At 41.0% G+C, this 25,047-nt stretch overlaps 1 protein-coding gene and 1 pseudogene across 6 annotated transcripts in view; one reads left to right on the plus strand and one right to left on the minus strand.

Annotated features, from left to right (window-relative positions):
- Window positions 1-204: 204 nt before the first annotated feature.
- Window positions 205-1,601, minus strand: LOC111528610 (annotated as a pseudogene). Its single transcript, XR_002727089.2, has one exon. The product of XR_002727089.2 is annotated as an SUZ domain-containing protein 1 pseudogene (transcript).
- Window positions 787-25,047, plus strand: part of MDM2 (MDM2 proto-oncogene) — a 39,176-nt gene continuing 14,915 nt past the window's right edge. The window contains exons 1-8 of one of the 5 annotated variants that reach the window (XM_023195333.2): window positions 787-805; window positions 4,931-5,015; window positions 8,931-9,005; window positions 12,212-12,345; window positions 15,670-15,719; window positions 20,211-20,278; window positions 20,405-20,501; window positions 24,887-25,047. In XM_023195333.2, coding sequence (XP_023051101.1) covers window positions 4,935-5,015; window positions 8,931-9,005; window positions 12,212-12,345; window positions 15,670-15,719; window positions 20,211-20,278; window positions 20,405-20,501; window positions 24,887-25,047 — 666 coding nt within the window. In that variant the 5' untranslated portion in view covers window positions 787-805; window positions 4,931-4,934. Of the gene's footprint in view, window positions 806-3,611; window positions 4,320-4,400; window positions 4,802-4,930; window positions 5,016-8,930; window positions 9,006-12,211; window positions 12,346-15,669; window positions 15,720-20,210; window positions 20,279-20,404; window positions 20,502-24,886 lie in introns of those variants that run through there. The other 4 variants (XM_023195330.3, XM_023195332.1, XM_023195331.3 and 1 more) reach the window with 4 other exon arrangements.

Raw genomic sequence — 25,047 nt, forward strand, 5'->3', positions numbered from 1 at the left:
CTCAAACTCTTGGCCTCAATAGATCCTCCCACCTTGGCTTCCCAAAATGCTGGGATTACAGGTGTGAGCCTTGTTTGCAGAGTTTATGTCCCAAAGAATATAAAGACACTCAAAATATCTCAACCTCTTGGAACACCTCTTGGGCATCAAGAACAACGCTACTAAAAATAAGCAGTTTGCCTCTAGAGAAACTTCAAGTAAGCACAGCAAAGGGCAAAGTGACACAGGATAACTGTGGAATGCAAACAAACAGCAGCAGCTGGTCTGTATTTTTTTAAATGGTAAAGTTACAAACAATAGCAACTGCTTTTAGAGTGAGCAGATGGTTTGCTTTCTTTTTTTTTCCAAAGGGAACTCACTTTTTAAGTGATGAAGACATGCACTTGGGGGTGGGTAGGTGTGAGTTCATTTGTGTTTCGAAATCCCAAATTAATGAGCATGATAAACCGTTATTTCTGGCCCTGTCTGACTCTCTGAGTACTTGGTGGGTTCCCCGCAACCTTCTCCTAACCACCACCCTTTCCCTTTCCATTGACTTGGGACAGTCCTTGTCGAAGTGCCAATCACAGTGGGAAGGGGAGAAGGGGGGAGGTCACAGTGCATGGGGTTCAAGGTCACAGTGGCGGAGCAACGGAGATCACCGGGCAAGTAAGTCAGGTTCCTGCTGCTCAAGTCCAGCTGTCTGCCACGAAAGTGCAACCCTTGGCGGACGACGCAGGAGGCGTTGACGCTGCAGTCGCGCCGTATCTTCTTGGCTGCATTTATCTGCGCTGTTTGAAGTCTTGTGACCCATCAGGACCCAGAGGTTGTCTGATCACATTATTGGGCTGCCTGCTGTCTTTGGGTTGGGAGATCCTGGTTAGCCTGAAGGGAAGAAGATCAGAGGAAGGCCTATGGAGGATGAGTTTCTCCTGCTTCTCCTCCCGGCCGGCGCTGCCCAGGATCCGCTTCCGAGTCTCCGCATAATCGGCCTCCCGCTGTGCCAGGGACTTGACTGGAAGGGCGGGTCTGCTAGCGGACTTGGGGCTGTTGACCACACCGTTGCTGGTGGGCCTCTTGAGGATGCGGTGGAGGGGTACGGGGGTGGGGGGAAACTATCGTCCTGAATCACAATGGGCACTTTGGGAGATTTGGATTTCCTGCTGTTTTTGTGTGATCTTCAGTTTTTTTTCCAGACTTCTATTTCCCCGCTGTCTACCGCCTCCTCCCAGCTCTCAGCGACCTCCTCATATTCCATCTTACTCGCCACTTTCCAGATCGCTTGCTTTCTTATTCCGCATTTTCTCTGGCTTTGGCAGTATTCAATATTATTACTTGATTCTGATTTTTCGGACATCACTATATGGCCCTTGGCTTTTTGGTCGTTCCTCTCATTCCTTTGCTGTTTCAAGCTCTGTTCCCAGCCTAAGCTTTTTACCACTGAATTCTGTTCTGTGACGCATCACTTAAAACTAACCCAACTTTTCATTCCCTCCATACTTTCTTTGGTAAGCAGTATTATCATGCTTTAGGTGGACACTGAGTCATATCGCTGTGGTAGTGCTGGTACACGTAGTTTGGAATACCAGGTTCTTGAGTGAATCATTTTTGCTTCTCTCTCTCTCCCCCACCCCCGCTTCTCCCTTCTGCCTTCATTTCTGCCCCTTCTTTTCTGGTTCCATTAGAAAAGGACTAATCTTATCAGTTCTGCCTTTTGTTTCTACTCTAATAACTTTGTCAAGACAATTTTTTCAAAGCACAAGGCCAATGAGAAGGGGGAAAGTCGGTCCAGAAGGCAGCTGGCCCGACTATTCTGAGTTTGAATTAACTCCTGGTGGTCCTGTTAAAATAGTGTTTGAAGCAAATCACCTGTTTTTATGCTACTAGCTACTCTGTCTAAAGCCCAAATTTCCTTGCTTGGCATTTAAGGAGACTCCAATTTCTTAAAACTTCTTGACTTTCACGCAAGTCAAACTGATTTATTGTAACTCAAACAGTCCTCTTTATATTCTCCTTTCTGTATTTTTTGATAGTTTTCTTGTGCCTGGAATATTTTCTGCGTTTATTTAGTCTCATCATCTTTCAAGACACAAAATATGTGTGACTTTCTCTGAGGCCTTTGTGAACTGCCTCCAGCATTCACTAAGCAATTAATTATGTCTCTTAACTTTTATAGCACAAACCTATTCGCTCACTTGATATTTAGCAAGTATCAACCTCTATCACTTATCTTTTTTTTTTTTCTTCCGAGACAGAGTCTTGCTCTGTCACCCAGGCTGGACTGCAGTGGCTCGATCTCCGCTCACTGCAACCTCTAGGCCTCCCAGGATCAAGCGATTCTTCTGCCTCAGCCTCCCGAGTAGCTGGGATTACAGGCGCCCGCCACTGGGTCCGGCTAATTTTTGTGTTTTTAGTAGAGACAGGGTTTCACTATGTTGGCCAGGCTGGTCTTGAACTACTAACCTCGTGATCCGCTCACCTCAGCCTCCCAAAGTACTGGGATTACAGGCGTGAGCCACCGTGCCCAGAGGTATCACTTATTTTTCTTTTCATGCTTACATTTTCTCACTGTTTGAGATTTTCTTTCATCCAATGTCAAGCACTGAGTCTAACAATTAGAAACCCCACTGTATTTGATCTGATGAAGATGAGATTAGCTTTTTAAAAGCAACATATTAAATCTCTTAAATTAATAATATTGGCAATCAACTTCAATCAACTGAGTGACCGCTATGTTTAAGGAAGGTTCCTTTCTGGTAGGCAGGGAAGCAAGAGAAGGGAAGGATATAACTTCATAAAAAAAGCTGCAGAAGGGAAGGATATAACTTTATTTAAAAAGGCCCTTGTTCACAAGGAGCTAATCACTTACTGGCCAAAGAAAGGTGTTCCTTCTTTGCAACGGCTGTGTTTTTGGGTTTAGCTAACTCAATTCTTTATGTCCTCAACTTATGAGACCCCATCAAAAACGTTTTTGCCACACCTCTGTGGGCAAGTAGGTGAGTCAGAATGAGTGCGTAACATATAAATATATATTTTAATGATAATAAATGTGTAGATTAACAAACCCAAACTTTTTTTTTTTTTTTTTTGAGAAAAAGTCTCGCCCTGTCGCCCAGGCTGGAGTGCAGTGGCATGATCTTGGCTCACTGCAGCCTCCGCCTCCCGAGTTCACGGGATTCTCCTGCCTCAGCCTCCCGAGTAGCTGCGATTATCGGTGCCCGCCACCATGCCCAGCTAATTTTTGTAGTTTTTAGTAGAGACGGCGTTTCCCATGTTGGCCATGGCTGGTCTGGAACTCCTGACCTCAAGTGATCCACCGGCCTCGGCCTACCTAAAGTGATGGGATTACAAGCGTGAGCCACCGCGCCCGGCCAAACCCAAACATTCTAAAAGCGGGGAGTAACCGCTCCCCTCCCCACCAACGGTAACCAGCGTCTTTGTTCTCCAACCAGAACAGCTGTATGCACCAGTGTATAAGCCTGCCTTAAGTGCTATTTTTAATCTTTTTTAAAAACAGGCCTTAACTCATTTGTGTACAACTCCAGCGGCTAGTGCAGTGGGCTTAACGTATTAAACAGCTGTTCTTTTTGGTAACAGCGACACGGAGATCCGCACTTGTCGCCGTTTCCACCGCGGGCGGGAAGTGTAAACACAAGAAATAACAAAAATAGCGCAACGGCTAAAGGAGCGTCCAGTGCCAAGCCAGGCAGGCGCCGCGCCCGGGCCGAGCCCCACCCGCCCAGTTCGCGGCCAAAACTCCCACCCCGCCTCAGAGTCTGCCGCGCCTGCGGGCCGACACTCCCAACTCCATCTTCCCGGAGGCGGTGTGGCCGAGCCCCGCACCCAATTGGCGGAAGCTGGGTCGGGTGTGTGCGCGCGCACAAATGCCCGGATGCGCCGCGACACCCCGCGCGCTCCCCTCCGGCGGTAGGGGGCGCGCACCGCGGCTAGCTTGGCTGCTCGTGGGCCGTGTCCGGCCCTGTGTGTCGGGAAAATGGAGCAAGAAGCCGAGCCCGAGGGGCGGCCCCGACCCCTCTGACCGAGATCCTGCTGCTTTCGCAGTCAGGAGCCCCGTCCCTCCCCGGATTAGTGCATTCGAGCGCCCAGTGCCCTGGCCCCGAGAGTGGAATGGTCCCCGAGGCCCAGGGCGTCGTGCTTCCGCGGGCCCCGTGAAGGAAACTGGGGAGTCTCGAGGGACCCCCCGACTCCAAGCGCGAAAACCCCGGATGGTGAGGAGCAGGTACCGGCCCGGCAGCGAGCGGTCACTTCTGGTTCTGGGCTGTGACGGTGTCCCCTCCATTGCTGGTTCCCAGCCTCTGCCCGCTCGCAGCCTTTGTGCGGTTAGTGGCTTGGGGGCGCGGGGCGCGGGGCACGTGGCTTTGCGGAGGTTTTGTTGGACTGGGGCTAGGCAGTCGCCGCCAGGGAGGAGGGCGGGGTTTCGGACTGCTCTCGCGGCGGTGGGGGGCGGGAGTGGTTCGGAGGTCTCCGCGGGAGTCCAGGGTAAAGGTCACGTGGCCTGGGGGCTGCGGGGCCGCCTCGGCTGGGGGGTCCGGGTTATCACAGGGGCCTGTCGGGTCGCTCTTGTGAATGCTGCGCGTAGTCTGGGCGGGATTGGGCCGATTCCATGGGCAGGTTGACTCAGCTTTTCCTCTTGAGCTGGTCAAGTTCAGACACGTTCCGAAACTGCAGTAAAAGGAGTTAAGTCCTGACTTGTCTCCAGCTGGGGCTATTTAAACCATGCATTTTCCCAGCTGTGTTCAGTGGCGATTGGAGGGTAGACCTGTGGGCACGGACGCACACCACTTTTTCTCTACTCATTCAGGTAAGCACCGACTTGCTTGTAGCTTTAGTTTTAACAAAGGCGTTGTTTATGTCCTTTATATATGATGTATTTTTCACGGATGTTTCATGATTTCCAGTTTTCATCGTGTCTTTTTTTTCCTTCTTGTAGGCAGATGTGCAATACCAACATGTCTGTACCTACTGATGGTGCTGTAACCACCTCACAGATTCCAGCTTCTGAACAAGAGACCCTGGTTAGTATTTTTGTCTCGTGTAACTTAAGAATTTATTTTATGAAGTGATAAACTAAATTTCATATACCTCAATTGTAGCATGGCTCTGTAAATGACATTGCATGTGCATAACTTAAAGTGTGCTACCTCGGGCATATCTGCGTGGAGTTAAAAACTGTTAAGAACTGGTCAGTATTTTCTTAGCCCTTTGCCACATAGGCTTTAAAAATTAGTTCCATTACATTGTTAAGCGTGGTTGAAGTTATGTTTGTTGTGTGACTGATTTTTTTTTCCTTTTTGATCTCCCAGTATTTAATTTTTAAAAATGATTTCTAAAAGTCACAAAAATTATTCATGCTTGTTTTAAAGATTTTTGTCATTAGAGAAATTTTAAAGTAAAACGTGAAAATTCGTCTTTTTGTTCCATGTTCCCTTTTAGATTTTTTCTGTGTGCATACCCACATGTATTTACATTTGAATTTAAATCTATGTTATTGTCCTGTTTGTTGTACTAACAAGATGAAACTGTAGTTCTGTGACTTGCATCCTTGTCAATAAAGTCTACAGAATTCTTTTTAATGGCTGCATAGTATTTCACAGCATGAGTATGCCATTTAAAAAATTATGCCTTTACTGACAGCTTTTTAAAAATTGCCTCCTGTTTTTGAGTGTTACAGATAGTGCTGCTTTGTACATCCGTCCCGTGTGACTATTTCAGTAAGAAAGATTTTAAGGAATTATAGGCTGGGTGCGGTGGCTCACCCCTGTAATCCCAGTACTTTGGAAGGCCAAGGCGGGCCGATCACCTGAGATGAGGAGTTCAAGACTAGCCTGGCCAACATGGTGAAACCCTGTCCCTACTAAAAATCCAAAAATTACTCGGGCATGGTGGCGCGTGCCTATAATCCCAGCTGCTGAGGAAGCTGAGGCAGGAGAATCACTTGAACCTGGGAGGCAGAAGTTGCGGTGAGCCAAGATTGCGCCATTTTACTCCAACCTGGGCGATAAGAGTGAAACTCCGTCTGAAAAAAAGAAAAATATTTTATAGAATTAGAACTCCTGAGTCCTAAATTTTACTCATATTTGATTGCTGCTGGTAACTTGCTCACCAAAAGGCTCTAACAGTTTCACTCCTGCCAACACTGAATATTACCAATCTTTAATTATTATTACTTTTTTTTTTTTTTTGATAAAAGCTACTGTGCCATTGTTTAAATTCATTTTTCCCTAGTTTCTTGGTGAGGCTGGGCACCTTTCCTTTTTTCTGAGACAGAGTTTCCACTCTTGTTGCCCAGGCTGGAGTGCAATGGCGAGATCTTGGCTCACTGCAACCTCTGCCTCCCAGGTTCAAGCGATTCTCCTGCCTTAGCCTCCCAAGTAGCTGGGATTACAGGCACGCGCAATCACGCTCAGCTAATTTTGTATTTTTAGTAGAGATGGGGTTTTTCCATGTTGGTCATGCTGGTCTCGAACTCCCAACTTCATGTGATCTGCCTGCCTCGGCCTCCCAAAGTGCTGTCATTGATTACAGACGTGAGTCACTGCACCAGGCCTCCATTTTGTTAAGTCATTTGTTTTTTCTGGGATTTGCCTCGTCTTCTCTGGCCATTTTCCTTTTGGTTCTTTAAAATTTTTCTTAGTAATTGGAATAGCTCTATGTGTTTCAAGTATGTTTAATTTTTGTTGCTTACTAATGTAGCATTTGCTTTTATGTTTTCTTTTCCCCATTGAGAACAATTCTATGAAGTAAAATTTGTTGGCTTTTGAATTTCTTATCATGCTTTGGAAGAACTCTCCTATCTTGCCAATATATTCCTATATTTTCTTCTAGATTTAAATTTTTTAGATATTTAGATCTTTACCAAAGTAATTTATCTTCCTGTTCTTCAATGTAAGATTACGAATGCTATTATCTTTTATAGCCATTTCTCATTAATACATGTCTTTTAAGTCACTAATATACTGATAGCTTTCCATTACAGAATTTTTTTTTTTTTTTTTTTTTTTTTTTGAGACTGAGTCTTGATCTGTTGCCCAAACTGGAGTGCAGTGGCATGATCTCAGCTCACTGCAACATCTGCCTCCTGGGTTCAAGCAGTTCTGCTGCAGCCTCCCGAGTAGCTGGGATTACAGGCACCCACCACCACACCCGGCTAATTTTTGTATTTTTTGTAGAGATAGGATTTCACCATGTTGTCCAGGCTGGTCTTGAAATTCTGACCTCATGATCCACCTGTCTTGGCCTCCCAAAGCGCTGAGATTACAGGTGTGAGCCACTGTGCCTGGCCTACACCTAGGTAATTTTTGTGTATTTAATAGAGACGGAGTTTCGCTGTGTTGGCCAGGCTGGTCTTGAACTTCTGACCTCAGGTGATCTGCCTGCCTCAGCCTCCCAAAGTGCTGGGATTAAAGGCCTGAGCCACCACACCCATCTTCCATTACAGATTTTTACTTAGAGTTATTTTATCTAGTTTGAAGCTAATATAGCATATATTAAAAATTCAGAAGAAAAAAGATAATTTTTAAATCTTTTTTGAGATAATTCATTCTTTTGCCTGAAAGTAAAGTTGCATATGTAAGTACAGTTAAAAAAAAGTGCAATCAGAAAAATTAATAATTCAATATGTATTTTAAATTTGTTAGTTGTTTAATATTTGTTTTATTGATTAGCTGGAAATAGGCAATTTTAAAAAATCTGTTTTTAAGACAGTCCCAGTGAGGGGTGCTGTCAGATTTTAAACAGCTGTCAGATTTAGACACCGGACTGGGGCATATCAAAGAGAGGCAGAGGTACCAGTTTGTGTGGTGGTGGCAAGCTGTAAAGATACTTGAGTTTTGCAGATTTTGGTAAAAGGAAGAGAGAAAATGCATATAAGTACATTACATTTCCCTCTCCCATGGCGATTATTTTCTCAATACCATTTGTAAAACTTCTAGATAAGTGGCAGGCAAACTTTAGCCTGTTGGCCAGCTTTGTCCTGTTGCCTGTTTTTGTTTTAGTTTTTAAATTTTTTTGTAAAGGTGGAGTCTCTCAGTATGGCCCAGGCTGGTCTTGAACACCTAGCCTCAAGCGAACCTCTGGCACTCAGTCTCCCAAAGTGCTGGGGTTATAGGCATGAGCTACCTCGCCCAGCCAGCTTCCTTTCTTTCTGTAAAGAAAATTTTACTGGAATGCAACCATGCCCGTTGGTTTACATAATAACTATACTTTTTACTTGGATAGAACCATTTGTATGAAAGGCTTAAGATACTTAACAGTCTGGCTCTTTACAGAAAAAAATTGACCCCTAATCTAGTTGGCAGGCTCCTTGAATACAGGTCATATGTCTTATTTGTAATTTTTTTTGTAGTACCTACCACTGTCCAGTGCATAGTATTAGCTCAGTAAATGTTTGTCAAGTAGATATTTGAAATGTAGACCAACTAAGAGGCAGCACGATACAGTAGGAAGAAAATGGTGAGTTGTAGTTGAGGGACCTGGGTTGCTGTGTCTGATCTGTTCTTAATTACTCTTGTCAGCTTGGATTAGTTAAGTTCTGTAGCTTTCAGGAACCTAATCTTTAGAGAAAATTGATAATAGGATCCACTCTAAAGATTTATTCATTTCTCTTTGATTCTCTAAGTTAGCTTGCAGTAAGCTCATTGGATCAGTACAGTAAGCTCATTGGATCTTAAGAATTTATGGTTGTTTGTAAGGCAGTAAGCAGGTAATATAAATAGCTGAAGGAAAAAGTAATTTTTTCTGTCTTGGATTGGATGCTATCTTTGATCACAACTAATGATACTTGATGAGTCCATGATATTTGCATAATAATTAGATCCTCCCCAGCATTTTTTCCAAACCCCCTTTATTGAAGTTGATGGATACGTTTGCTGCAGGGCCTATAGTTCTGGGATAATTTTGGAAGTATAATAACAGCTCTTTTCTCTTTATAGGTTAGACCAAAGCCATTGCTTTTGAAGTTATTAAAGTCTGTTGGTGCGCAAAAAGACACTTATACTATGAAAGAGGTAAGCTGAATCAAGAGATAACTAGTATCTTACTAGTTACATGTAGCCATACTTAAAGTTTTCAAGACTGTGGGGAGAAATTGGCCATATAGAAGGATTTTTCATTAAGCAGCAACATTTAATTTTGTGGTCATTTGGACTATATTTTAAAGCTGAAAATTCTAATTATACTCGAGTTTCATTTCTCAGCTAGGAACTCAGATAAGCAGAAGCCCTGTAGGGGTGCTTGACCATTTTATGCTGTGAACCCTTTGGTAGACTGGTAAAAGCCTTCTTAGACTGGTAACTCCTTCTAAGAATCATGTTTTTAAATATATGAAATAAAATGTATAGAATTACAAAGGAAACATACTAAAATACGGTTACCAAAATAGTAAACTAGTTTGTGATATGTGTCCTTTTTTTATTAACACAATAAGTACTAAGATTTAGAAGCAGCTATAATAAATATAGTGTTCTTTTGGGTGTTTTTTGAGATGGAGTCTCGCTCTGTCACCCAAGCTGGAGTGCAGTGGCATGATCTTGGCTCACTGTAACGTCCACCTCCTAGATTTAAGCCACTCTTCTGCCTCACCCTCCCACGAAGCCGGGATTACAGACACCTGCCACCATGCCTGGCTAATTCTTTGTATTTTTAGTAGAGACAGGGTTTTGCCATGTTGGCCAGGCTGGTCTTGAACTCCTAGCCTCAGGTGATCCACCTGCCTTGGCCTCCCAAAATGCTGGGATTATAGGCATGAGCCACCATGCATGGCCAATAAATATCATTTTGATTTAGTGAGGAATACAAGTCATATTTTGAAATGTTTGCCATAGCACAGTATGATATGAAAACACCTATGTTTTTGTTGGTGATGAAATCACAGGTATTAATACTGTTGTGCTGTTGTGATTTGTTGCCTACATTTATAATCGAAGGAAAAGCTAAATTCTAGTTAGAAGTTTGTGAAAATAAAGATAGAATTTTTTTCCCATCCAAATTAATGGACCCCCTGAATTCTATCCAAGGACTTCCTGGGCATCCCTGGATCCCAGGTTAAGAGCTTCTGCACTAGAGATACATGAGTACAGTATACTGATCTTTCTAGGATAGAGGTGAGCTGATTCATGACCATATATTCTATTTAATGGATCCAGCATTTTAGTGCATTCCCCAGCTTTAAATTTGTGCACAGAAGCATGATTTTCATGCTTTTCAGTGAGAGATTGAGCCACCTTAGGCAAAATTTCAGTGTGATTGAAATATGCCTGTTCTCTCTCTCTCTCCCACTTAGTTTGTGGGACTCAGATTACTTAAAACATTAAAGTTTTTTTCCTACAACAGTGTAGTGGGGCAGGAAGAGCTTCCGTATCCTTTTCCTCCAGCTATACTTTTAGAAACTTCCTTAAGGGATACTTGGTGGAATAAATCTAAGTTCTCTTCCTTTTTCCTTTCCCACTGCTGGACAACAATCTGTCCAATCCACAGTCACATAAGAATATTCCTTTAAGGCTGATGCCTGCTTAGCCAGTTAAATCCAAAGACAGTGCTTGTAGGGAAGTGCCAGGTTAAATGGTATTTTTAGGGCTAATTTGAGATTGACCTTACTATCATTGTATAATCAGTTAAGGAAACAAAAAAGTATGGATTTAGCAGTAGATAGAAATGAGAAAATTGGCCAAGGCCACCATAAAGACTTAGAATGCTTATGCTAAACTATGTAACAGTAGTGTATGTATTGTCTGATGGAGTTCTCAGTTATAGGATCTTTGTTCTGGGGCACACAGGAAGGTAGTAAAAGCTAGTATGTGTAGTAAAAAGAGCATTGGATTAAGAGTCAGAAGAGCTGGGGCCAGTTTCTTCTTCTTCTTCTTTTTTTTTTTTTGGTGACAGCGTCTCACTCTTGCCCAGGCTAGAGTGCAGTGACATGATCACTGCTCAGTGCAGCCTGGACCTCGTGGGCTCAGGTGATCCTCCCACCTCAGTGTCTGCAGTAGCTAGGACTACAGGCTTCATGCCTGGCTGATTTTTGTATTTTTTTGTAGAGATGGAGTTTCACTATGTTGCCCAGGCTGGTCTCAAAACTCCTGGGCTCAAGGGATCTGCTTACCTCGGTCTCCTAAAGTGCTAGATTTCCAGGTGTGAGCCACTGTGCCCAACCCAGTTTCTTCATTTCTAATACAGCAATAATCCTATGAAATATCAGAGTGAGATAATACTTGTCAAAGTACACTGTAAACTGGAAAATGCCATACGTATTTAGGTAGTTGTTAATAGGTTTATATCTGGATATCTTAAGAATGTATTGCCAACTTCTTGTCTTAATGCAGCACGGGGAATGTAATTTAACTTTTATTAATGGTTCAATGTCATTATTTTTATTATTTATCATAATATGGAGTAAGTTGATACCTTTGAGGGTTTATTTCATTCTCAGAATTCTCTCAGTTTTGTAGCTGTCATTGATTGATTGTTTTTCTGTCCTCCTCCTCTGGTGACCTCAGAGGCTATTGAGGTTTATAGTGTTTATGACTGTTTACTAAGTGACTCCAGGCCACTGCCATATTTTAGTCGAGTTTTGTTTCTGCAACTTTTTATGGCTATCAGTTTTTTGTTTTGCTGCCTTTTCCCTTCCTAATATGTTAGTATCTAGGTATCTGGGCAGAGTTCAAGTCTATAAAAAGAAAAAAACCTCACATTTTAAGGTTTACTTAAGTAAATAGAGAAGCAGTTATTTTTGCTTCTGTCGAATTAAATGGAAAAGCCCTAAAAGTAGCTTTTTTTTTTTTTTTTTTTTTTTTTGAGATAAGTCTAGCTCTGTCGCTCAGGCTGGAGTGCAGTGGCGCAATCTCAGCTCGCTGCAGCCTCCACCACCTCCTAAGTTCAAGCATTCTCCTGCCTCAGCCTCCAGAATAGCTGGGATTACAGGTGTCCGCCACCATGCCTGGCTAATTTTTGTATTTTTAATAGAGATGGGACCAGGATAGTCTTTGTTGCCTGACCTCGTGATCCATCTGCTTCGGCCTCCCAAAGTGCTGGGATTACAGGTGTGAGCCACTGTGCCCAGCCAAAAGTAGCTTCTAAGTACAAAATGGTGGTTGTTCTACATAGTTGTGGATATGGTTGCTGGTTGTTTACCCCACTCAGATAAATAGTATATTATTAAATGTATTTAAAACTAATATTTAGTTTTCTTTAATGCTCAGAAATCATATTTCTATTTCAGGTTCTTTTTTATCTTGGCCAGTATATTATGACTAAACGATTATATGATGAGAAGCAACAACATATTGTATATTGTTCAAATGATCTTCTAGGAGATTTGTTTGGCGTGCCAAGCTTCTCTGTGAAAGAGCACAGGTAATTCTTCAGTTTAGTCCATTGTAAAAAGCCCGTTGGGCTAACATTTCAGTTCACCTCTACCCTCATTCACTTTTGTCAGAGAAAAACTGGTAAAACATATAAAAGACATGCTGAAATTTAATTTTTTAGCTCTGTGGCATATTATTTGAAAACCTGAGCTCTGGCATCTTATAAACCAGTGTTTGAAACCTAGCCCAGTCATCATTTACTAGTTTTGTGACTAGGTAGATTAACCTCTTTAAACCTGTTTCCCCATTTATAAAATGGGGATAATTAAATACTTCAGGTGGAGGTTAAAGCTCTTGAAGAGAGACGTTGTATAAAAAAAGCATAGTTTTTGGCACATACCAAGCATTCAAGTATTAGTCGTAGCTATTATAAATTTTTATTCCAGTCACTCCCAGAAACAGTATACCACCAAGTAGTAAAGGCTTAAATTTGAGCCTTAGCTGTTTTGGAGATCATTTTCATGGTCACTTATCATTATGGCACTTAACCAGCAGAATTTAACCCAGGTATTCTAGAATTAGGCCTGGCGCAGTGGCTTACACCTGTAATCCCAGCACTTTGGGAGGCCGAGGCGGGTGGATGATCTGAGGTCAGGGGTTTGAGACCAGCCTGACCAACATGGAGAAACCCCATCGCTACTAAAAATAAAAAATTAGCCGGGCATGGTGGTGCGTACCTGTAATCCCAGCTACTCAGGAGGCTGAGGCGGGAGAATTGCTTGAACCCAGGAGGTGGAGGTTGCGGTGAGCCGAGATCGTGCCATTGCACTCCAACCTGGGCAACAAGAGTAACAGTCCATCTCAAAAAAAAAAAAATATATATATATATATATATATTTTTTTTTTCCTAGAATTATTCTTTTTTTGTTTTGTTTTTGAGAGGGTGTCTTGCTCTGTGGCCTAGGCTGGAGTGTAGTAGCACAATCTCAGCTCACTGCAACCTCTGCCTCCTGGGTTCAAGATTCTCCTGCCTTGGCTTCCCAAGTAGCTGGGATTACAGGTGCCCGCCACCACACCTGGCTAATTTTTGTATTTTTAGTAGAGACAGGGTTTGGCGATGTTGAGCAGGCTGGTCTTGAGCTCCTACCCTCAGGTGATCCACCCCCCTTGGCCTCCCAAAGTGCTGGGATTACAGGTGTGAGCCACCACACCCGGCCTACATTTGGAATTCTTTGTCACATTTGATTTAGCACAGGCAATCGGTGTTGAGCCTTAGCATTCATTCTGTTAATAAATAGAATGAATGCTTTCACCTGAAACAGTTAACTAGCTTCTGCTAGTATTTAATACTCAATAGTATAGCTGAAAAGATGATAATTAAATGGGATTTTATTTTATTAAAAAAGATAACTTCCTCAGCTGAGCAAGGGATTTTATAATTTTAAAACAACCTCATTATTGTAAACGTAGTATATATTATATTATTGAACATTAGGAAATGACAGAAAACTAAGAAAAGTAGAGAATAAAAGGACTATCGTTTGTTACCAAAAGTTATTTTTACCAGTCATTTGTATATTATGTGCAACTGTGTTTTAACCTAGTTTTAAATATAGTACTGTATTGAATTTCATCTAGCTTTTAAATATTATTATAATTTTTATATAATTAATATATATTATAAATATATAATTTTTCATTGATGAATCACTTCTGTTTAATATCCATATATGTTGTCATTTTATACTTGGCCTTGGGATATATGATTTAATTTTATAAATTTAAAAAATATATGGGTATATTGGTGAATTTTTTGCCTATTGAATCTTCTAGTTTTTTTTTTTTTTTTTTTGAGATGATGTCTTGCTCTGTTACCCAGGCTGCAACCTCTGCCTCCCAGGTTCAAGTGATTCTCTTGCCTCAGCCTCCTGAGTAGCTGGGATTACAGGTGCATGCTACTATGTCCAGCTAATTTTTTGTATTTTTAGTAGAGATGAGGTTTTGCCATGTTGGCCAGGCTGATTTCGAACTCCTGACCTCACGTGATCTGCCTGCCTCGGCCTCCCAAAGTGCTGGGATTACAGACGTGAGCCACTGTGCCTGGTCTGAATATTGAATCTTCAGATAATGTTTGGAAGTATGATTTCGTTGGATTTGAATTCTAAATGTTGAGAGATAAGAAATAGGAGAAATTATTGACTTGAAAAGGATATGAATTAAAAATGTTATGGGTTTAGGTTGCCGTATCCTTATTCCCAAGGGTGAAAAAAGATAGTTGGGATTCATATTTCCTCTTAATATTGAGTGAGGAGCAATATTTTGTGACTAACACTCTCCCAAATCCTTAGTTTAAAAAGAAAAGGGAAAAATCCATCGTGATATCAACGAATACTGGGGTAAATGAATTATCCTCCTGTTAGGATATCAACTTCATCAGGGCATATACATTTCTGTTTGATTCTTCGTTTTCCCCAGTGTCTGGTGGTACATGGTTGGTTTTCAGTCTGTATTTATTGAATGAATGAGTGCTGCTTTATCTGTTAATAAGTTTTTTTTTTTTTTTTTTTTCCTCTGAGTCAGAGTTTTGCCTTGTTGCCCAGGCTGGAGTGCAATGGCATGATCTTGGCTCACCGCAACCTCCGCCTCCCAGGTTTAAGTGATTCTCCTGCCTCAGCCTCCCGTGTAGCTGGGATTACAGACATGCGCCACCACGGCCAGCTAATTTTGTATTTTTAGTAGAGATAGGGTTTCTCCATGTTAGTCAGACTGGTCTTGAACTCCAGGCCTCAGGTGATCCGCCCTACTTGGCCTTCTGAAGTGCTGGGATTACAGGTGTGAGCCACCACGCCCAGCCTCTGTTAATAAGTTTTAAGATCAAGAAAGGAAGTTGAAGCTTGATGAAAGTCAAGATTATAATTCCTATTTAGTGGATTTTGCATAACTCGATACTTTTTTTGGCAGTTTGTGTTTAATGGATTTTGCATAACTCAATACTTTTTTTTGGCAGTTTGCTACTAAGCACAGAGCTAAAAACATTTCTGTTTGAAAATAAGTATGTTAAACTGCTTCCTGCTTGCACACCCATTTTTTGAGGTTTGGTAAAGTCCAAACAAAGCACATTTCAGGAATTGGCAGTGTGAAATCTTTCAACTAGAGAGACTTTAACAATTTTTAAAAGTAGCTGTACGTAATCATTGTGCTACTAATTATTCTGCTTTTATGTGCCTACAAACTTGCCAATGATAAATTTGGTTTTGAATGTGTGCAGTAGTTCATACTAAGTATGTATGTAAAAGTCTGGTTAAATCTAGCTTAATACAAATTATTTTAAAATGTACATCTCTTGTTATTTTTTTTTTTTTCTGTCTACAAGGAAAATATATACCATGATCTACAGAAACTTGGTAGTAGTCAATCAGCAGGGTAAGTTAATTTTGAGCATCATGAATAAATACCATAAAAACATTTTAAAGACATTTTTGTTCATGTGCATATGTTTTGTAATTGATTCTCTTTGAAAGTTGCTTTAATATTGTAATAAAAATATGATAAATTTATTAGAAGTACATATGAACTAAAACTGCATTATACTGAGGTTCTAATGTAAGGTTAAATACCTTGTTACATTAATTTAAGACTTGGGATATCAGAGTTAGGATTTGTTTTGAAAGGTCTATAATTTCAAAAGCTCCTATTTAGGAGTGATCTGCCTTGAAAATGTATTGAAAGGCTTTGGGAAATAATACAGTTACCTAGATAGGACCTTGTGTAAGGATGAAGGATGGGTCTTTTTCTTTGATTATAGACAAAATTTTGTTTACCAATTTGTGGAAGTGGAATTTTATGTTCCTACTTCTGGTTCTTAACTGGTTATTAACCAGATTAGAGATTGGTTATCTCTTATTTAAGAGATTGGGTCACATCTCTTAAATAAGCTGATAAAAGCATTGGGTTCTTGTTCCAGAAAGATGCACATGGGTACATATACATGGATAAGTCAATAAGTGTTTTACAACCTTCTTTCCATGAGAAAAGCCCAGATTTATTTGCTTGCTGACTTCCATAATATAATACTCTCATTTGAAGGCTAAAAACATGGAGTTGGGAAGAGATGTACACAGTTTGGGTTTTTTTTTTTTTTTTTGAGAAGGAATCTTGCTCTATCACCCAGGCTGGAGAGCAGTGGCACGATCTCGGTTCACTGCAACCTCTGCCTCCCAGGTTCAAGTAATTCTTCTGTCTCAGCCTCCCGAGTAGCTGGGACTGAAGGCTTATGCCACCATTCCCGGCTAATTTTTGTATTTTTAGTAGAGACAGGGTTTCGGCTTATTGGCCAGGCTGGTCTCGAACTCCTGACCTTGCAATCTGCCTGCCTCGGGCTTCCAAGGTGCTGGGATTACAGGTGTGAGCCACTGCACCCAGCCCCACAGTTTGCTTTTGAGTGCTGGTTAGAGCTGTCTCTAATACACTACACCCTTCCGAAAGCCCATCCTCGAACTACAGTTAAGAAATGCTGTTAGGCCAGGTGTGATGGCTCATGCCTATAATTCCAGCGCTTTAGGAGGCTAAGGCAGGAGGATCACTTGAGCCTAGGAGTTCAAGACCAGCCTAGGCAGCATGGCAAAATCCTGCCTCTGCAAAAACTACAAAAATCAGCTGGGTATAGTGGTGCATGCCTGTAGTCCTAGCTACTCAGAAGTCTGAGGCAGGAGGATTGTTTGAGCCCGGGAGGTCAGGACTGCAGTGAACGGTGATCATGCCATTCCAGTCCGGGTGATGGAGCAAGACCTCATTTCTTAAAAAAGACAAAAACAAAATAACACCTCTCAGGAGCTTATTTAGTTCCTAGAATGAAATGACCACTCCCTTGTACTTCCTCTATTCCATATTCAGATTTTATTGTAAAATTGCTTTGTTATACGTGTGGGTTGTTTATTTGTTTTTGAGATGGACTCTCACTCTGTCACCCGGCTTGAAGTGCAGTGGTGTGGTCTTGGCTCACTGCATCCTCCACCTCCAGGGCTCAAATGATCCTCCCCCTCAGCCTCCCAAGTTGCTGGGACTACAGATGCACTCCACCGTGCCTGGCTAATTTTTCTGTATGTTTGGTAGAAATGGTGTTTTGCTATGTTGCCCAGGCTAGTCTCAATCTGAGCTCAAGAGATACTCTCACCTCGGCCTCCCAAAGTATAGGGATTACAGGCGTGAGCCACCACGCCTGGCTGTTACACTTGTTTATATTTTTGTTACCTATGTGCTATTCAGGTTTGCATTCTGCATCACACAGTATAGTGTTTTATTAATGTGGTATTTAATAAATGTGTTGAATACTTATTCTTCCAAAGTTAGGATTTAAAGCCCAGAAAAGTACCTCCATTTTATCCCAGAGTAAAAGTAGTTATTAGGCTGATGATTTGGCATTTTATTGTTTTAAAGCTCTTTAAGAAATTGTATGATAGCTAAATATACAATTATAATATTTGTAGTAGTATTTTGAGTTTTCTGAAGTATGTATCCCTGATGTATTCATTCCTTCATTTGTTTAAATAAACTTTGGCACATTACTAGAAAAATTGTATTACTGAGATGGAAACTTACAGATAATTTGCAGTCTGAGTTTAATTTAGGTATCAGTAGAATTAACTTCAGAACTCCTATTCCATGTTCTCAACTTTGTCACTTTTTTTTTTTTTTTTTTTGAGATGGAGTCTCCTTTGTTACTCAAACTAGAGTGCAGTGGCATGATCTTGAATCACTGCAATCTCTGTTTCCCGGGTTTAAGCAATTCATCTTCCTTAGCCTCCTGCCTGAGTAGGTGGGGTTATAGGTGCCTACCACCACGCTGGTTAATTTTTGTATTTTTAGTAGAGAAAGAGTTTCACCATGTTGACCAGGCTGGTCTCAAACTCCTGACCTCAGGTGATCCTCCCACCTTGGCCTCCCAAAGTGCTGGGATTACAGGCGTGAGCCGCTGTGCCCGGCCTAGGGCTTCCTTTTTATTACATCTTTTTTGTAGCAGCTGTTTATACTAATCCAAAATTCCTGGACAATGTAACCTACTATGTACAACTTAAGAAAATTAGTGTAATACCTTACCCGTAGTATAAAGAGAAAATTAACATATGATAATGCATAATTTCAAAATGTTAATGTCCAGGCATAAGTTCACTGTTAAGATGAAAATGTTTCCAAGGGGGTAGTAAAGGGTATTTGATGATGATTATCTGTATATCCCAAATCTGAAACTTTGACTTTTGAGCTCCAAGTCTTTATATCCAACTACAAATGAAACCTATGTGTCTGAATAACTCAGTTTGTTATCTTCCCATCCAATCTGTTTATCTTTCTGAAGTTTCTCTTTTCGTGAATAGTGCCACTCATTTATTCACCCAAGGCAGAATCTTGGAATCATCTTAACTCCTTTCTTCTTTGCCTTCTATTATCAAATACCAGGTCTTGTTGGTTTTTACCTATTTAATTTCTCTGGAATTTGTCTTCCATGCCTTAGTTTAGGCTTTAATCATTTTTAGTTTGTATTGCAATTGTCTAATCCTGGTTTTCCTGCCTCTGCCTTCTTTTTCTTATATTTTGCCAGAGTGATTTGTCACTCTTCTGCTTAAAATTACCATTTAGGAGTTCATTATTGCTCTCTGGATGTAATATTTTCTGTGAGCTAGAAATCAGTTTTATTTTTTGGACTAAAATCCTTTTTTTTTTTTTTTTTTTTTTTTTTTGAGACGGAGTCTGGCTCTGTCTCCCAGGCTGGAGTGCAGTGGCCCGATCTCAGCTCACTGCAAGCTCCGCCTCCCGGGTTTACACCATTCTCCTGCCTCAGCCTCCGGAGTAGCTGGGACTACAGGCGCCCACCACCTCGCCCGGCTAGTTTTTTTTTTGTATTTTTAGTAGAGACGGGGTTTCACCGTGTTAGCCAGGATGGTCTCGATCTCCTGACCCCGTGATCCGCCTGTCTCGGCCTCCCAAAGTGCTGGGATTACAGGCTTGAGCCACCGCGCCCGGCCTAAAATCCTTTTTAATTGTGAGTGGCTGCAACATCGCATTAGGGAAGATTCTGAAGTATCTGCTGGGAAGAATGCAGTGATAAGGGAATGACAGCCTGAGTCCTGCTCTGGCTAGACACACAGGATCCTTTACAATCTGAACCTGCCTACATTCCAGTAATAATGACCTGCTTGTGGTGTCCTGCAACAGGAACTGTTAGTTTGCTTTTGAATACTTTTTCACATGGCGTTTTCTTGGTCTGGAATGGCCTTTCCTAGCCCTATTTTCACATTGTCCTACAAAATATTTCCTGATTTTTTGCTTCTCAGACACTCCCTGTCCCTACCAAATAATGACTGTCCTGTCTCTCTGCTAATTTATCTTACAGTCTTTTAATGTCTTTTTTTTTTTTTGAGACGGAGTCTGGCTCTGTCACCCAGGCTGGAGTGCAGTGGCTGGATCTCAGCTCACTGCAAGCTCTGCCTCCCGGGCTTACGCCATTCTCCTGCCTCAGCCTCCCGAGTGGCTGGGACTGCAGGCGCCCGCTACGTCACCCGGCTAGTTTTTTGTATTTTTTTTAGTAGAGACGGTGTTTCAATGTGTTAGCCAGGATGGTCTCAATCTCCTGACCTCGTGATTCGCCCATCTTGGCCTCCCAAAGTGCTGGGATTACAGGCTTGAGCCACTGCGCCCGGCTTTAATGTCTTGATTATACTTTGCTCTTCTACATTAAAGTTGAATTATTTTATTTACATCTGCAACATTTAGTATGAGGGTGCCACCTGGAAAATACATGTTTAATGTTTATTGAAAGGTTAAATTGCATAAGGGTTTGTGTTAGACTGATCGCATATCTACTGAATAGCGGCCCTACCCCCACCCACCAAGTTTCTGATTCTTTTTCTTTTCTCTCAGAATCATCAGACTCAGGTACATCTGTGAGTGAGAACAGGTGTCACCTTGAAGGTGGGAGTGATCAAAAGGTAATCTTTAAGTAAATTTCTCATTCTAATGTAATATTATTTGCCAATTGGAAAGGTTATTTACAACAAATTAGCTTACTGGTTATGTTAAGTTTGTTGTATTTTATTTTTTTCCTGAATGCTTAGGACCTTGTGCAAGAGCTTCAGGAAGAGAAACCTTCATCTTCACATCTGGTTTCTAGACCATCTACCTCATCTAGAAGGAGAGCGATTAGTGAGACAGGTATATATGCATATTTGACACATTCACACAGCTTTTTGATGTTCTTTCTTTAATGAAATTAGTGCTTTTAGACTTAATTAAATTGTTCCCTTTTTTTGGTTGAGATGAATTAACCTCTGAGTTTTTTCATTCTTGATTTTATTAGATTTACAAATTGCTTATTTAGCAATATTTTTGTGGCTGACTACAGCAGGCACAGTTTACTGTGCCCCACTGGAGTTTATAGTTAGCCAACTCTCTGTTAAGATAATAGGAGGTGGCTGCGTGTGATGGCTCACGCCTGTAATCCCAGCACTTTGGGAGGCGGCGGATCACGAGGTCAGGAGTTCAAGACCAGCCTGGCCAACATGGTGAAGCCCCATCTCTACTAAAAAAAAAAACCAAAAAAAAAAAACCAAAAAAAAAACAAAAAGTAGCTGGGCCTGGTGTCGCACACTACTCAGGAGGTTGAGGAAGGAGAATCGCTTCAACTCCGGAGGTGGAAGTTTCAGTGAACCAAAATTGTGCCACTCCAGCCTGGGTAACTGAGCAAGACTTTGTCTAAAAAAAAAAGATAATAGGAGGCAGGCATATAAACTATTTTCACCTTTATTCTTAGTCACCTTAACAGCTAAAATTTTAAATTGTTGTTTTTAATAAATGATAGTACATACCTATGAGTTTTAAAACAGAAAGTAAATAACATTTTAGAAATGAAGAGATAAGGGCCAGATGCGGCGGCTCACACCTGTAATCGCAGCACTTTGGGAGGCCGAGATGGGCAGATCACAAGGTCAGGAGATCGAGACCATCCTGGCTAACACAGTGAAACCCCGTGTCTACTAAAAATACAAAAAATTAGCCAGGAGTGGTGTTGGGTGCCTGTAGTCCCAGCTACTCAGGAGGCTGAGGCAGGAGAATGGCGTGAACCGGGGAGGCAGAGCTTGCAGTGAGCCGAGATCACACTACTGCACTCCAGCCTGGGCGACAGAGCGAGACTCTGTCTCAAGAAAAAAAAAAAGAGAGAAAATAGTTAAGAACAATTAGTAGAGGAGAAGACTGTAGCCTGAGGAAGTCACAGTAACTAAGACCGTATGATTCAGATGAAAGAGAATGTCAGATCAGTGAAACAGAGTAAATGAACCCAGACCAGAATCTTACACATGCGGGCAGAAGACAGGAAGGGCAGAGGTGTCTAGGGCAGAGGTGGAACTAGAACAAATGGTGGTTACTTGGGAAAAAGGTGAAGTTACATCTGTACCTTATGCCAAAATGAATTTCAAATGAGTTTAAAAGATAAATGAAAAATAGAATGCAACATATTTGAAAGATAGTCACTTTAAATTTGACTGTTAGTATCTGTATTACATAAAAAGTCTCCCCAAATCAATAAGGAAAACATTAAAACTTCAAATAGCAAAAAGGGCAGACAGTTCACAGAAATTTCCCACAATAAATACAAATGACTAATAAATATGGGGAGAGGGTGAATTTTGGTGATTTTAGCTTTACAGATAGTAAAAAAATGCCAAAAGGGTGTCCTTTTGGTCTATCAAATTAGCAAAAATAAATTTTTTACTCATCCTTACAACTTGTGTATTAGCACTGATAAACTGTTGATCTACAAATTGGTATAAGTTGGTAAAAGTTGATTAAATGTTTCAGATTATAAAAAAGCTTAGATGGCCTGGTGCTGCAGTGGCTCACACCTGTAATCCCAGCACTTTGGAAGGCTGAGGCGGGTGGATCTCTTGAGGTTAGGAGTTCGAGACCAACCTGGCAAACATGGTGAAGCTCCGTCTCTATTAAAAATACAAAAATTAGCCGGGTGTGGTGGTAGACGCCTGTAATCCCAGCTACTCGGGAGAGTGAGGCAGGAGAATCACTTGAACCTAGGGGGTGGAGGTTGCAGTGAACCAAATCGTGCCATTGCACTCCAGCCTGGGTTACAGAGTGAGACTCCATCTCAAAAAAAAAAAAAAAAAAAAAAAAAAGTCTTAGAGTTCTTAACATTATCCTAGTAACTCCATTTCTAGGAATCTATCCTAAGGATGTAATTAAACATTCAAAGATTTATATGTAGAGATATTAATTACAGCATTATTTATAATTGCAGCCTGGCCAAGATCACCTTTTTTAAGATAGGGAATACAAACAGGATTAAGAACTCATGTGAAGAACTTGTGATCTAGTTGTGGAGATAAAACATAAAAATTCTTAGTGGGATGTAAGAGTATTTTGGGAATTGAGAGGAAGAGGAGATGACTTTTGCTTAGACAGGCCAAGAGAGGGAAATGAAATGAGCAAAGGTGTGAGAGTTGTACCTGTTTCAGGGATGTGGATTTTATTTCACTTAATACCACAACCCTATTAAATACTTACATATGGGCTGCAGTGAACACCTTTGCACATACATCCTTAAATTATTATGGAGATATTTCTCTAGGATAGAGAAATTGCCTGCAAAATGTTGGACGATTTAATATTCTTACTAACTGTATAAAAATGTCCTTTCTTGGCTGGGTGCGGTGGCTCGCACCTGTAATCCCTGCACTTTGGGAGGCTGAGGCGTGCAGATTACCTGAGGTCAGGAGTTCGAGACCAGCCTGGCCAACATGGTGAAACCCTATCTCTACTAAAAATACAAAGATTAGCCGGGCGTGGTGACAAGCACCTGTAATCCCAGCTACTTGGGTGGCTGAGGCAGGAGAACCTCTTGAACCTGGGAGGTTGAGGTTGCAGTGAGCCAAGATTGTGCTACTATACTTCAGCCTGGGGGACAAGACTGAGACTTTGTCTCAAATAAATAAATAAATAAATAAAGTCCTTTCTCAAATCTTTGATATTGTCTCATTTTAATTTTTGTCATTCTCATGAGTGAAAAATGAGATCATTTCCCTTTGCATTTCTTTGATCCCTAGGAGGTAGGAGATTTTTTTTTTTTCCATTACTCAAGTACATGACTCAAGATTTTTCATATGTTTATTAGTCATTTGTATTTCTTCTGTGACTTGCTTTTTCCTGTTTCCTTCAAAAAAAATCCAGTCTATCTTGATTTGGTAGGACTTTGTATAATATGTATGATATGGGTATTTTTTATTATATATGTTGCAGATATTATCTTCGAATTTGACCTTGGCCTTTTAACTTTTGTTTGGTATGTTATTTTGCCATGTAAACCTTGACATGGTCTAATCTTGATAGTCTTTTTCTTGAGGGCTTTGCAGTATTATGAAATACTTCTCCACGCCAGCATTATAAGAATATTTTGTTATAGGTACTTGCATGGTTTTGTTCTTTATATTTAGATCTTTAATCCACCTGGAATTCATTTTTATGTCTAGTGTAAGGTAGGATTCTCATGTCTAACAGATTTGTCTAACATTCTGACCCATTCAGAGATAATTTATTATTTAAAATAAAATGGAAAATTTTTAGTGGTTTTGATTTCTGTTTAAAATATAGGATACTGAAGAGCTGGGTTTAGTGGCTTAGGCCTGTAATCCCAGCATTTTGGGAGGCTGAGGCACTGGGATCACTTGAGGCCAGGAGTTTGAGACGAGTGTGGCCAACATGGTGAAACGATCTCTACCAAAAACACAAAAATTATCCAGGCATGGTGGTGCGTGCCTGTAATTCCGGCTACTTGGAGGCTGAAGTCACAAGAATCACTTGAACCTGGGAGGCAGAGGCTGCAGTGAGCCGAGAATGTACCACTGCACTCCAGCCTGGATGGTCGAGTGTGACTCTGTCTCAAAAGAAAAAATGTAGAGTACTGAAGAAATTGAAACACTAAGAATACCTTATAAGTAAATTAACCACTTTGGCTCTTTTCGGGAAAAAAAAAAAAAAGAGCTCTTATATTTTAAAGTTTGGTTTTGGCAGAAAAAAATTCCCAGATTGTTTGGTTAATAAAAACTTTATTAGATGGATTAAATTGTGATGTATGGAGATAGAGTTCTGAAAGAAGAATAGAAACTTTTTAAAAAATAGTATTCTCAGCCTAGGCAACATGGTGAAACCCTGTCTATACAAAATATAGAAAAATTAGTGAGCTGTGGTGGTGCGTTCTGTGATACCAGCTACTTGGGAGGCTGAGGTTGAGGTGGGAGGATCGCTTAAGTCCATGAGGCAGAGGTTGCAGTGAGCCGAGATTGCACCTCTGTACTCCAGCCTGGGCGACAGAGCAAGACCCTGTCTCAGAAAATAAATAAATAAACAAACAAACACACACATACAGCTAGTGTTCTGCTGTAACTCTTAGTTGGACAGATTCAATAAAACAGTGTTAACTTTTGAAGCTAATTTTATTGAAACTAAGTTTCTGTACAAATAGGTACTCAAAACAGCTCAATTTTCTAAATCACAGTACAGCAATTTATTTTTTTTTTTCCTTACATATCCAGAAGAAAATTCAGATGAATTATCTGGTGAACGACAAAGAAAACGCCACAAATCTGATAGTATTTCCCTTTCCTTTGATGAAAGCCTGGCTCTGTGTGTAATAAGGGAGATATGTTGTGAAAGAAGCAGTAGCAGTGAATCTACAGGGACGCCATCGAATCCG

Source organism: Piliocolobus tephrosceles, chromosome 10, assembly GCF_002776525.5.
Source record: "Piliocolobus tephrosceles isolate RC106 chromosome 10, ASM277652v3, whole genome shotgun sequence".
NCBI lineage: Eukaryota > Metazoa > Chordata > Mammalia > Primates > Cercopithecidae > Piliocolobus > Piliocolobus tephrosceles.